Source organism: Cheilinus undulatus, linkage group 19 (assembly GCF_018320785.1).
Source record: "Cheilinus undulatus linkage group 19, ASM1832078v1, whole genome shotgun sequence".
Taxonomy (NCBI): domain Eukaryota; kingdom Metazoa; phylum Chordata; class Actinopteri; order Labriformes; family Labridae; genus Cheilinus; species Cheilinus undulatus.
Window position 1 is genome coordinate 18615269 of NC_054883.1, and position 15230 is coordinate 18630498.

Sequence of the window (15230 nt, forward strand, 5' to 3'; positions counted from 1 at the left end):
GAAAATTTTGATTTAAATTTTTACCGTTTTTGGGATTAATAATGCTAAGGAAGTTACAAGTACAGAAGGACCAACATGAATGTAGCAGTAGAAACTCATTTAAATACCTACTGACAAAGTGAGGCACCTGGGCATATGTGTGATGAAAACTTTCTTAAACATAATTTCACAATGTTAGCACAGGAGGCCTGGCAGGTGAATCAGACCCAATCGTTCTGTATTTTGATGAATCATCAGTGAATCAAATTGTAGCCTGTGTATCGAAATTCAAATCGAATTGTCTTGAGAAGGATAGATTCACACCCCTAGTACTATCATTTTCATCAGTTCATTTTCAGTAAATTTGTATTCATTTTTACTTTTGTCAGTTTCAGGTTATTCTAGTGACCATTGTGGGTTTTTCTCACTTTAACAGAAGGGTACCAACTATTTTGTTCATGTGTGTATCATTGCAGCTCATAGACTGCCTGATGTTGTGGCTGATGAGGGACAGTATGAAGGGTTAAGGGGGTGTGTCTTATCCCCACTCTCTTCCACCTCAGTTCATGATGTTTAAAAGGCACTTTTTTATTTCATGGTAGACACACCTTAGCTGAAACTCTGGGGTTTAGCTACTCTTTGGAGTGTATGCTACCATTTGCAGGGCATGTATGATTCAGTTGCATTTATTACTGTCGTAAATGCTGGGACTTGTTTTGACTGTACTTGCAACCATGTGCTTTAATGATAAATGCATTGACTTACATGATAATCAACAAGTTAAATAGCACATATTATGCAAAATACACTTTTTCAAGCTTTTCTAACAAAATATGTGCCCCTGGACTGTCCACAACCACCCTGAGAATCAGAAAAATCCATTACTCCCACATTTTAGACAATCTCAGATTTTCCCCTCATGATGTCATGTGGGGAGTAAGCATCGCCTCCAGGTTCGGTTGGCCCTCCCCCTTGGAAGAAAGATACTCTCCTGATCCTCCTCTCAGCTGCCACATCCATTAAGCCACATCCTCTTTCGGAGAGGGGCAGAGTCACTCAGTAACATTTAAAGCCAGAGACAGAAACAGCTCATTCTGAGCAGGACTGAAACAGAGAGCTTTTTAGACATGCAAAAGTCCAACACTGGAGTGTTTTTTCAGCAACAAACTTCAGAGGCATGTTTTGGGGACCCCTGAGACCAATATAATTTGTCTTAAAGGTTAAAATACGTTTCCTTTAAAATGATCTTATCCTCAGGAATAGACTATATACCTGTAGCATATGAATGTCATTCTAATAGAGTAATCTTTGTGCAGCACTCACTGTCTCCCGCTCATCTTGTTTATTTTATTGTCTTTAGACAAAAATGCCAAAAAGAAAAAAAAAAAAACCCTGTCAGTCATCTTCCTTCACATCAACATCCAGGCTCTAATCACTGTTGTGTTTGGGTGTTTCTGGCACCAGTGGAGCTTTTATTGTGCTAGAAGTGATTTTAATTAGGTTTCATACTGTGTCTGCTGGCTCCGTCTCTCCTGCTTTATTATCTCCCCTCTGTCGTCTGTGTTCTTCTTTCATGTGCTTAAAATCAAGCCTGCTTAGTAAGCATCTCCAAAGATTGGTCTTACCATATATTGCATATATTTTCCTGCAACATCTTGTCTGCGTGCTTACTTTAAAGCTCTCCCAAATAGTATTAGATAAAGTATTTTCTTCCAAATAAAGGTTTGAATGTTGCATTTAATCGGGGAAGCAGCAACATGTAGAGGCTGTCTCTGTACTTTATGATTCATGCATGATAAACTAAGCCTGCACATAATACCGTATACATAAATTGATGTTGATTCTTTCAAGCCCCCTCAAGCATAAGAGAAATATCCCAGAAAAGTTCGACAACTCTTGAGTCAGCTTCTTTGGGAGTTGTCACACTTTGTATTGTTTCTTTAGGGGGTGTTTTCATGCAGGATATTATGCCTGCTATTGTTGCTAAGGCGGACCATTGTACTTCTCCCTCATTCTCTTTTCCTCTCTACCACCTCCCTTTAACTTTAATGAGGGGAAACAGTACTGTCAGAGTGATGAAATTCTGCAGGAAAACAGTGCAGCTCATTTGGCTAACCCTCATCTCTCTATCCTCTTTTTGAAGGTATTGGAAAGAACGTCATCTGTGACCGGACAGCAACACCTCTGGATGCCTTCAGAATGATGTCAGCAGCCCAGTACTACCCTAAGCTGCTGAGCATTATGGGAAATGTGCTGCGTTTCTTGCCAGCTTTTGTTAGAATGAAGGAGTTGTTGGAGGAAGGGTACATCGGTGAGCTTCTGGTCTGTGAGGCCCAGGTATGCCATTTCCATGTGTAACTGAGATTTTATGTGTGATTTCTTCACAATGAAACTGAACATACTCTCTCAAGGTTGGCTGGATTTAGCACAGCAGAGAATAAAAGCAGCAGTGGTACTGTCTAGGGATGTCACGATTACAGATTTTCTTGGTGTGATTATTGTCAGAGAAATAATTGCGATTTTACGGTTACCACGATTATTTTTGCATTAATTCATTTCTCACTACCATGAATAAGTAAAATCACATGAACACTCGTTATAGGTCTTGTATTTTAATTTATTTCCATCTTAGGATGCTCTCATAACAAAATAATATATCAACAATGTAAAGTAACCAATAATTACCACAAAAAGGATAATAATCCCATTTGGATTGACCACTTGAGTGGTCTAAGCTGAGTAGTGTTTGAGTTAAAAAACTATAATTCAGTCAGTCACATCTATTTTATATCCCTAAAATACAAACACATTCTTCTCACAACTGTATTTATTAAAGTTTCTCATCAAAAACCAAATTTTCCCATTTTTAGTTGGCATTTGAACACATCATAACATATAGACTACAGTTGTCTAATTTACTGAGGTTACCTGAATGCATCACATTGTCTTCAGCTCATAAAGTTCACTAATTAACTTCAATTCTGCTGATTCCACTGCAGATTTCTACATTGGATTAATATTGTTAACAAACAGGACTTGCTCAAAGTTTTAGAGCACTTTTCAGCATTTATCTGAGCAGCTGAAGAAGAAAATTGTCCTGAAGCAGCTGAAGTGAGGGATATGAGCCTGTAACTGCCAGCACTTGATAGCAGCAGCATACCGTATGATATGCATGCGACTCATGGGAAGCGTCTTTTTTCTTCAAGCCAACAGTTTAAGGTACATTCTTGTTCGATGTGATGCATGACACTTCTAGTTTATGTTCCCCATGAAGGAACTGATGTACGTTTTTACACCAGTCTTATCTTAAAATGACGTTACGTCACAGAGCTTGTGAGACTCGATAGCAGTATTGATAAGCTAAAATGTTATTGATTTCAGGTATTTCAAAAACACAGAACTGGGTCCTTACGGACCCGGGTTTTGATCCCCATCCCTAACATTGACATGACTTAACCCAATTACTATTTACCTTTACTTTGGCATTCAACGCCAGGTGGTTATCCTGCAGGTGCTGAAGCATTGCCTGATTTCATGGCAACTTTTTGTGGCATGTTTTACATTTAGGCTGGTCGTCTTCCACTATGACACTCTGGTAATTTTTTGTATCCAAAAAAATTCCTCACAGCTGACTTCAACCATTTATTCGGAGGGAACAGATCTTCCTCTTCCATGCTGTAGTTTGTTTGGGACTGTGCTACGCCTCTGCCTGCAACTGCACGCAAGCAACAGGAGGCAGTGACACGCGGTTGTTGTGTAACTTTGTTTTCATTCTGGGCGAGTTGCACTGATGTACCAATATGGTTCCCTGCATAATATTTTCTGGAAATTGACAGTATTTAGGAAATGTTACAATTAACTAATCATAAAGTTAAATACTGCAATTAATCATGAAAACGGGTAATCGTGCCATCCCTAGTACTGTCCAGATTTGATCTGAGAGACTATCCTAATTTTTGTCTATTTGTCGATTTCTTGCACATCTTAAGAGACAAATAACAGTTTTAACATGCTATTCCTTTTTAATTTATTCATGTATGCATAGTTGTATTACTCTTTGTTATTGTTCATGAAGTCATATTTTCCATTTTTTACAATATTGTTAAATAAAACATCCTGGTAAGTCTCACTGTTTATTTAAAAATAGCAGGAAAAGACCAAATTCAGTAGAGACACTTGTCACAGCTGTTTTCCCACCCTTAGGTCCATAGTGGAAGCCTCCTGGGGAAGAAATACAACTGGAGCTGTGACGACCTGATGGGAGGCGGTGGTCTGCACTCAGTGGGCAGCTACATCATCGACCTGCTTACCTTTCTGACTGGTCAGCGTGCAGCTAAAGTCCACGGCTTCCTCAAGACCTTTGTCAAACAAACAGATCACATCCGAGGCATTCGGCAGATCACAAGCGACGACTTCTGCACGTTCCAGATGGTGCTGGAAGGAGGTGCCTGCTGCACAGTTACACTTAACTTCAACGTGCCCGGAGAGTTTCGACAGGAGGTGATCGTTGTGGGGACGGTTGGACGGTTAACAGTCATGGGGACGGACCTTTACGGACAGAAGAACAGTGGGGGTGGAGGGAGTGGTGGAGGTCCTGAACTTCTGCTTAAAGACACCACGCCTCTGGAGAAGGCCTCCCTACCAGAGAAAGCCTTCAGTGACATTCCCTCTCCGTATCTAACCGGGACAATTCGCATGATCCAGGCTGTTCGTCAGGCCTTCCAGGACCAGGACGACAGGCGCACGTGGGACGGGAGGCCTCTGACTATGGCTGCTACCTTTGAGGATTGTCTTTATGCTCTTTGCGTGGTGGATACCATCAAGAAATCGAACCAGTGTGGAGAGTGGCAGAACATTGTGGTGATGACAGAAGAACCTGAGGTCAGCCCAGCTTATTTAATCAGCGAGGCCATGCGGCGGAGTCGGATGTCGCTTTACTGTTAACATCTAGCTGACCTCACTGACAGCCTGTGCTACTTTTTAAACTGGGGGTTTGCATTATAAAGGCTGCTTTGTTTTTGGTTATTTATTCATCAGCTACCTGGTTTAGCTCTTAAACTCATCACTGTTTCTATTTAGGACTATCAAAGCTGTGTTGTTGCTGTTACAGACTGAGAGGTTATGCCACTATCTTCTTGAAAACCCTGCCTGCAGTGGAAAAAAAGCAATGTGATCAATAATTAAACCTTTATTTATAAGGAAGCCTTTCTTAAAGACTTGAATCATTCATGTAAATCAAACAGACTCCTCCAAAAACTAAAGATTTAGACATACAGTACAGTGGAGGCAGAGGAGGGACTGGCGCTGATTCTGCTGTTTTCTGCTCGACCATGATGGTATTTCGCCTTTCACATCTGCTTCTCTCTTATAAGACTTGGTCTGGAAGTCGACACCTTACACTGTGGGTCCAAATAGGACAGCCGAGGAAGAACGACAGTCCTCTCAGTTAAAACTGTGCCGCTGTATTGTTGCTATGATCTGAAGTTCTTGTTAGTTTTATCAAGTGAATGTTAAAAGAATAAGTGTGCTTGATAAGCTCCAGTTTTGTCTGGTCAATATGCTTTCTCTGTGTGCGTGAAACGAGAGAGAAAAAAATCAATAGTTTGGCTTCAGTTTGGATTTTCAGAAGGGTTCGCCTTCTGATTTATGTATGCAAAAATCCAGGCTTTTCTCCTCCAGTTTGGAGTAAAGGGGTAACAGAAAATGGTATGCCTTTATGCAGTAACAGTAGCCTGTGCAATGGTTTGCAAGTCCAGAATCAGCTGCGATGATACTTGATTGTTCTCTTATTTATTTGATGCGTTTTATACTGTAGTGAAGCACGGCTGAAAAGGAAAAAGATTTTTGTATTGTGTGCCCGTTTCTTTACTGAGCCTTAAGTGTGGATATTTATAAGGAGTTGCAATAAGTTGCAATGAAATGCTGAGCAGTGTAGATGTTCTATATGTACTGTATGTATATTTCATTTCAAAGAGTCGCATCTGCAACAGGACAGTGTGCTTTAGCGTCAAACATGCTTTATGAAGCTTCTTTAAGATGCAATTAAAAGCAGACTTCTCAAACACAGTTAAGACAAGTTAAGACTAGTTTAGATAAACACAGTCAGACTTAGTAAGTGCTGCAAATGAATTGTGCTTCATGGGAGTAGAGTAATGCCTCTTTCAATTCACCATACTAAAGCCTGGCACACACTAAGAGATAATGATGCCAATTTCTGGCCTGATTCCCTCATTCCAACCAAAGGCCCAATTATTAGTCGGTTGTAAAATTTATCCCGACACATTTTCCTGTGGTGTGTTAAGAGTAATCTTTCTCTCTCTGATCTGATGCAGTTGCAATAGCCAATATGGACGTCAGAAATGGCAGAACAACTTGTTGATTTTTGAGAACACAAGTGTCCTGTAAAACATACCACAATGTAAGATTCAGTGGTATTCATTTTTTATGCCATCAAACCTATCCAAAATTTCCCGGGGTATACAGTATTACCACTTTAGAACCTGTCGACTACACCTCAGCACAATCAGCAACATTCGACCTACCTGATCAACGCTTTTGTGCTGGGATTTCCTCCTCATCCGTCAGCGAGGGTCCCAAGGGCTTTGCCTCCCTGCCTTTATATTATGCAGCTCATCTAATGGCTCAGTGTCAGGAGTCCTACCCTGCACAGACCCTTATACTATATAGATATGTTGTCATGTGACATGCAATAAAAATCTTTTCGTGTATGTCACATGACGGCTGGTGTTGTTCTCTGTTCTCCTTGGTTTCACCAAATCCAACACATAGACCAAAGCCAAAACCACGGTGATCCATCTTTTTATATTGATTGACCCTAAGCCCAGGAGTCTTAAAGAAGATGTTCATATGCTCCTGTCAATATGTTTTAATGACAAAGGGTCAGACAATTTTGTTTGATATGAAGTCTGTCTCTCTTATTACCCCTGTCCAAATTATCAGATGAAGAGTTTTAGCCTATTTCAGCTGATTGTTTTGGTTTTATGACCTTTGACTTTTGTTTTGCTTCACCCAACCATCGGCTCCAGTCTTGTTTCAAACCACAGGAAGCTGCCTTTTTTTCTAGGACACAAAGATCTCATGTATGGAAAGAAGGCTTCTGGACTGCTACAAAGATGACTGCAAAAACTGTCAAGACAGTCTGGCCAAAGACCGTACATCATTGATAGCCAGTCTCACAGACCATTCATCTGAGATGCCATTTATTTTATACTAAATACACGCTAAAACTTTCAAAATAAAATCAGATTAAACTTTCATTCAAGGTAGGGTAAGGATTAAGGTAATGTTAGGGTACCAATAGTTAAAAACCTGATGACAAAAACTTAAATAAAGCTGACTAAACAGTCTGCTCCATGGAAACATTCTACCACAGCAAGCGTGGCTTACAAAACTCCATTAGCTGCACAAGCTATGTAGCTTATGTAGTTATGTATCTAATGTAGCTAAAAATAAGCTTACAAAGAAGCTACATAAGCAATGTAGATATGTTATCTATGTAGCAACACATACTTGAGCTATGTTTGCTGAAGCTCACATTGCTCAAGCTAACGTAGCTTAAGATAACAGAGCTTTGTAGCTAGGTTAGCTAACTTAACTAAAGCTAAGCTCACAAGGCAGCTATGTAAGCTACATAGACATGTTATCTAGGTAGTTACATTAGTATTAGCTAGGTTAGCTAAAGCTCATGTTGCTAAAGTCAACTTAGCTATAGATAACAGTGCTAAGTAATTATCTTAGCTCTGTTATCTTCATAAGCTATGTAGCTAATGTAGCTATGTAGTGATATATCTAACGTAGCTAAAACCAAGCTTACAAAGCAGCTATATAAGTTATGTAGATATGTTATCTATGTAGCTAGACATACTTGATCTATGTTTGCTGCAGATCACATTGCTCAAGCTAATGTACCTTTAGATAATAGAGCTAGTAGCTAGCTTAGCTAACTAGGTTTAAGCTAAGCTCACAAGATAGCTATGTAGACAGGTTATTTAGGTAGTTACATTAGCTTTAGCTAGGTTCGCTAAAGCTCATGTTACTAAAGCCAACTCACTGTAGCTATAGATAACAGTGCTATGTAGTTATCCTAGCTCTGTTATCTCCTCAAGCTGTGTAGCTAATGTAGCTATGTAGATAACAGTGCTATGTAGTTATCATAGCTCTGTTATCTCCTTAAGCTGTGTAGCTAATGTAGCTTGGTAGTTATGTATCTAACATAGCTAAAACTAAGCTTACAAAGAAGCTACATAAGCTATGTAGACAAGTTATCTATGTAACTACATACATTTGATCTATGTTTGCTGCAGCTCACATTGCTAAAGCTAGCATAGCATTAGATAACAGAGTTATTTAGCTATCTTAGCTAACTTGGTTAAAGCTAAGCTCACAAGGCAGCTATGTAAGCTATGTAGACACGTTATCTAGATAATTACATTAGCTTTAGCAAGGTTCGCTAAAGCTCATGTTGCTAATGCTAACTTAGCTATAGATAACAGTGCTAAGTAGTTATCATAGCTACATATCTATGTAGCTAAAGCTAAGCTCACAAAGCAGCTATCTGAGCTATGGAGATATGTTGTCTGTGTAGCTACATAAGCTTCACCTGCATTTGCCAAAGCTTATGTTGCTAGAGCTAATTTGGTTATAGATAACTGAGCCATGTAGCTATCATAGCTATGTAGCTAATGTAGCTAAAGCTAAGCTCACAAAGCAGCTATATAAGTTACATAGATACGTTATCTTCATAGATATGTTAGCTTTAGTTATGTTTGTTAAAGCTCATGTTGCTAAAGTCAACTTAGCAACATTGGTTTATGTATAGCCAGCGTACCCATATTAGCCTTAGCTAAAGCTTACAAAGCTAAGCGAGCCACCGTTTGTGTAACTTCTTCATGTTCTGCAATGTTGTTATTTCATTAAAAAGCTAAACTTGAAATATGTTGTACTGGCAAATTACAGCCCCTCCTTTCTGAGATATACAGCATCTCAGGAACAGTCTGTAAGATTGGCCATCAGATGTACGGTCTGCTGCCAGACTCCTCTCAAAATTGTGAGACACAAGTGGACATTATACAGTATTTGTATTTAGCAGCTAAAGGCAACAACATTTGTTGTAAGGATATACAAGCTGGACCTAGCTCTATCTTTAGACTGGAAGTTAAAAATAAATGCAGCCATTGCTCCAGTTTGACTGGGTGTGCATATCAATGACGAATAAGAAGAGGAAAGTGAGAGAAATTGGCATAAGCATCCCACTTTTAACCTTAGATCTTATTCAGTGTGATTTCATAAATTTTAATGCATACAAAATCACAGTGTTAAGATATATTTTACCTGTAATCCACCCGCTGTGTTTTATTAGCTGTTTAAAATCATAGTAAAACTGAAACAAAACATCAGAAAGTATTTGCAAATAAAGCTCGACTTTAAGTCTGCCGTCAGTAAACACAGAAGAATGAACAGCACCGATCTACAAGCCAAAAGATTGATTTTTTTAATGCATCTCTGTTCCCCTGTGTGGTTTCCAGTTCTTAAACTGTGCTGAAATACTATCTATGTAACAACTACTGAAAATGTACATATGAAAATATTATAAAAACAATGATATGCGTTTGTCTAAAGAAATAAACAAGTACTGTATGCTTTTTATTTGTACAAACCAAGAAAGTGGGACATGTTCCGATGAGTGTTAATGTATTTATTCCTTTTTGTGTTTGCCTGTTGAAGTTTTGTGGACTTAGCTGCCATGTGTTTGGGAGATTAAATGCAGACTGAGGCCTTGGCGCTTCTTATAGTTCCCTATCCATGAATTATTGACCAAAATACTCTTGTTTCAACACTATTATGATGCATCACAAACTGTCAATCCAAGCCGTCTTCAAAAACTTTGATGTGAAAAATCCTAGCATCAAGTCACATCACAACCCTTTATATCAACCAGTGTTGTGTTTTAATGCGTCACACAGCATGGTTTACAGAGGTAAGGACAATCAAAGAAGACATTTTTGCCCTCATAAGCTAAACACAACACAGATAAGCTATCACTCTATTAGATACTCATACTGTTATTGCCCCTTGTGTAAAAGCGGCTTATCAAATTTGCATAGACTTTCCCCCCTCATTCTCTGATTGTTTTTACTATATAAATACCTCATTTACACACTGATGATTGAGCCCCATATTCTTGTTTTCTAAATGTTATATCCTCTTAGTTCTATGGCAAGCTTTAAGATGGCATATCATACCCTTTTTCACTTTTTAACACAGTCTCTTGTGGTCTAAATGAAAAATCCGTGCAGGTTAGAATATAACATGGATCAATTTTCAGAAGAGGTTATAATCCAGCTCTTAAGAGCCTTTCTAAAACTGGTTTGTTTTGGTGTGTTTCTCTTAAAATACAAATGAGTTCCTCCTCTCCTTGCCCTTTCTCCAGTGTGGTGTGCCAACACAAGAAAAGCTGCATTCTTCCACTGCTATGGATGGTGATCAGGTGATGATCGGGTATTATTAAAATAACTCAATGTGATGTTACAACTGGCACTGATATTTAAAAGACCATTAGATTTCATGTTTTCAGATAGGCAGACCACAAAGTAAGGACTAGGTTGGCTTCTTAAACATTCTGTTGGTTGGTTGATACTTCAGATATCTAAATATGTGTGCAAAAATACTAAAACATTGTTATTCCTTGTTTATCCCCCTTTAAGCTGAATATTTAAAGTTTTACAGTTAGAAAGGCTGTAAATCCTCAAAATAAAGCCCAGTAGTCAATTTGTGGCCAGGTGTTGTATATTAGGGCTTGTCTCTCTTTTATAGGCTGAGGTAAGGTGTTCCGGTTCCAGAAATAAAATTCACCATTCAAATCCTCCATAGACATTTTGAAAAATCCATATTACAAGACTTTGAATGCATAAACCAATCAAAACACTATTTAAGAACAGAGAAAAAGGCAAAATTACAAGAGCAGAAGTATTTGGCCACACCTGTTAATTATTGAATTCAGGTGTTTGAATCGGACCTTTTGCCACAGGTGTTTAAATTCAAGCACCTAGCCATGCAGGTGTCTGAAGAGCTAAGTCACTTAAAGCTTGGCACTTTGCTTGGATGCCACCTCTTGCAATGTTGTCTCACCTGGATATTCCACAAACAACTGTAAGTGGTATCAAAAAAAAGTGGAAGCGTTTAGGAACAACAGCAACTCAGTCATGAAGCACAAGACCACATAAAATCAAGAGCGGGTTAATGACTGCTCAGGAGCACAGTGCTTAAAAATCTGCCAATGGTCTGCTCTAAAACAGAGGAGTTCTGAACTTCCACTGGCATTAATGTAAGCACAAAACTGTGCAGAGCTTCATGGAGTGGGTTTCCACAGCCAAGCAGGTGCATGCAAGCCTCACATCACCAAGGCCAATAGCAGGCTCTTCAGCTATGGAATCAGCAGATCACTGGAGACTTTTACACACCATGCACCTTAGCAGGTCTGATTGAACCACCTGCATTCAATAATTAACTGGTATGGCCAGATACTTTTGTCCATATAGTGTACCTTCTGCAAATTTTCAAATAAAGGCCTTGGTTTTTATTTGAGGATTTACAGGACGTAAAATCTTAACTTGAATGAAACTCCAGTAGTCAGTCAGTAAGCCACAAATCAGGCACAAACACAGAGCAGACACTGAACAGATAAACACTGTAGTGATGAAGTAGAAGGGGAAGAAATAACTCATTAACCAAAGCTTTTTCTTTCTTTTCCCCATTTAGTAATGTAAACAAACTTTATCACTGTCAGAGTTATGGCTCTGTGCTGAAATAGCCTTGGCTATGGACTCTTAAGTCTCCTTGTTAAACTGATAACAGTGTTCAGGGACTCTTTGATAAGACAGGAGTTATACTATGAATGGTAAGTGTACAACAGGAGTGTTGATAGCATTTTCAATGGTTTAAAATGCTTTACAAGTAGATCATGATATTACCATCTCGTTGATTCATGAGAACTTGACATTTCTTATTACCCTGAGCAGCACAGGTTTTTAAGTTTTGTCCTCAGTCTGCTAGTGTTCTCACACAATGGACCCAGTATTTCAGAATCAGCCTGAGTCATGCTGGGATTGAATTAACTATATTTAGTGTCCCAGGGGAGGAAAGATTTAAAACAACCTACTGTGACTCATAAGAGACGCTTAAGCAACCCCTATCTAAGACATGGATTTACTCTCAATTTATGCAGCTTCAATAACTGGAGGTTTATCCATGTCCACACCTCGTCCATGGCGAAAACTCAGCTGACTGCACTCTGTTAAATGTGGCATTAACATCTGATTTGCATTAGGCTCATCACAAGGCTACGAGGCTTTTAATGTAAGCTGGTGTGGATTTTTGGCATGATACTAAAGTTGCAGGAATTTAATTTTAAAGGTCACATATTTTACACTTTTAAGACAAGTTTATATTGGTCTCAGAGGTCCCCAAAACATGCCAATATTGGACTTGTTCATGCCTAAAAACCCTCTGTTTCAGCCCTGCTCAGAACAAGCTGTTTCTGTGTCTGTAGCTTTGAATGTCAATGAGCTTTCCTACCCTGCCCCTCTCAGGAAATAGATGTGACTCTCCTGATCCTACTCTCAGCTGCCTGAAAGGAGGATCAGGAGAGGAGGGGTGTAGCTATCTTGCAAGAAGGGAGGCCAACCGAATCTGGGGGCAGTGCTAACTCCCCACATAACATCATGAGGGGAAAATCTGAGAACGGTTTGTTTCAGCACACATTTTCTGAAAGGTGGAGAAGGGGTGGGGGTTCTGATTCTTGGGGGGATTGTGGACAGGCCAGGGGCACATATTTTTGTTAGAAAAGCCTGAAAAAGTGTATTTTGCATACTAAGTGACCTTTAATGGGTAACTTACAGTGATGGCTGACTTTATGATTGGGTCCACTAAATGAATACCCAATGGTGAGGTAATTAATCATTAATAAGTTATTACCTGATTTATGCATCTTCAGTAGCTGGAGAGTTCACAAAAAGAGTAACTAGTAATGAGGTAATGAGTAAGTAACGTGGGAAACGTAACTAACATTGCTTCTCTAGCTTTAGCCCTACCTACGCTAGCTACATACCTACCCTTTGGGATAAAATATGGGTTTATGAAATTTGTAAAACTGTAAGAGTTGTGCAGTCTTCAGTTAAAATGCCTATGTAGCTTACGTAGCTAGCAGCAAGTATAGCTTCCTCAGCTGTTGCCTTAGCTATGTTAGCTATGCAGCTTTCTCAGGTGAATAAACTGTGTTTATGAGATTTGTAAACTGTTAAAGGTGTACTGTCTTCAGTTGCATTACCTACATAGCTTATGTAGATAGTGTTGCAAATGTAACTAACATAGCTTCTCCAGCTTTAGCCCTAGCTACACTAGCTACATAGCTATTCTTAGTGGATAAAATATGGGTTTATGAGATATGTAAAACTGTAACAGTTGTACAGTCTTCAGTTACATTACCTACGTAGCTTATGTAGCTAACATGGCAAACATAACTATAATAATTTCTCTAGCTTTAGCCTTAGCTACATTAGCTACATAGCTATACTTCGTGGATAAAATATGGGTTAATGAGTTTTGTAAAACTGTAAAAGGTGTTCAGTCTTCAGTTATCTTATGTAGCTAACTTGGCAAACAAAGCTAACATAGCTTCTTTAGCTTTAGCCTTAGCTACGTGGCAAACAATGCTAATGTAGCTTCTTTAGCTTTAGCCTTAGCTACGTTAGCTGCATTTGAGTGTTTTCAAGATTGACAAGGATTTTTCCTGACTGTTTAGTTGGCTTTAAAGAACATTTTCTGATCAGATTTTGCAGGTCAGGTTTCAACTCAAAATTTGTTGTATCCTTAGCATTAACTTAACCTCTATCAGGAAGTCTAAACCAATTTTATTTTGTTTTTGTTATTTATTTTGTTAAGTTTTAGCATAAGTTTCCATCCTGACAGAGGCAAAGTCTCGTAATAGGAGTCTCAAGGGGGTGGGACTCTGAGACAGCCAGACTATGTTGGAGGCACATTCAAGCATATAAACAAAGTGCTGCTGGCATGGTGCATTATTTTGCATTGTAATTGGATAAAAATCAGACATGGGGTTTGTTCTAAAACAGGACATATTATTGTTTGACTGATTTTTGTCCGGACATGGGACACAGAATCTGAAAATGGGATTGTCCCAGTTAAATTATGGACATATGTATGTTCTAGTAAGCCTGTAAGGTCTTTGCACAAACTTTAATTCACTTTTCATTTGGATTGGCATTTTGGAAAATTCGGGCTGGTCTGTTGTAAACTCTAGGGCCTTTTTTTATTCCAAACTATTACTGACTCACATGAGTTTTGTGTGAAATCAAAGTCCTATCCTATTCTGCCTGTTCCAGACCAGTATGATTTCATAGCCTGAAAAAGCCTGGGTTATTACAGCTTATTATTTAAGAAAAATTATATACATATGTATGAAGTTGCAGAGGAAACCAACCTAAAAATTTGTCATTTTAATGCACTGATACAGAGCAGAAAAATCCCCATCACACTGACTTCTTTATGAATCTCTCCTGTTAAATAATTACAAGAAATCTCTAAACAAGGAAGCTGGCCCTTCTGCTTTCCAGCAATTCAGATCTGATGACCCACTGATCCAGATTCATCTGCTGCTTGTTGAGGAAAAAGAAGCTCTAGGCATTAAAACACCACTGTAGCTCCAGCATTGCTCTCTGACTGTCTTGTTTGCGACAGCAGACACTATGAATTGCCTGTTCTTGCTTTGGCAGCATTCACAATCTGCTGAGGAAAAGCTGAGAGAATACAGGGTGGAGGTGGAGGTTTAGGTGCAGAGGGAGGAGGAGGGGGTCGGGGGGAAAAATTGCTCACTTTGAAATCTTCAGAGAGATGCTTCTTCTGCCCTCAAAGACCGTTACTTAGAAACAGGAAGCCATGTTGCTAAAATGAGGTCTTGGTTGTTCTTTTTTTTCATTCTCAGTCACACAGTAACACACTAACCTCAGTCATCCACACCTCCTTTTTTCTCACACGTTTCCCTCCATCTCCCCGCCTCTCTCTCGCTCACTGACTGGTCTGAGGTTGAACTATTCACAGGGAGGTTTTACTGACAGTGTTGTTGAAGAAGGTGGCAGTTTTTCATCTGCTGCTTACACTTTCCTTTGGTTTAATTCACTGGTTATTTTTTCATCTGCTCTCTCCTTGTCCTTCCTCTT

The 15230-nt window shown here is 39.1% G+C and overlaps 1 protein-coding gene across 2 annotated transcripts in view; it reads left to right on the top strand.

Moving 5' to 3' along the window:
• gfod1 (glucose-fructose oxidoreductase domain containing 1) overlaps positions 1-9749 on the top strand; it is a 45709-nt gene extending 35960 nt beyond the window's left edge. For both annotated transcript variants that reach the window (XM_041813637.1, XM_041813638.1), the window contains 2 exons: positions 2123-2316; positions 4183-9749. In XM_041813637.1, coding sequence (XP_041669571.1) covers positions 2123-2316; positions 4183-4923 — 935 coding nt within the window. In that variant the 3' untranslated portion in view covers positions 4924-9749. The remainder of the gene's footprint in view (positions 1-2122; positions 2317-4182) is intronic.
• Positions 9750-15230: the final 5481 nt, after the last annotated feature.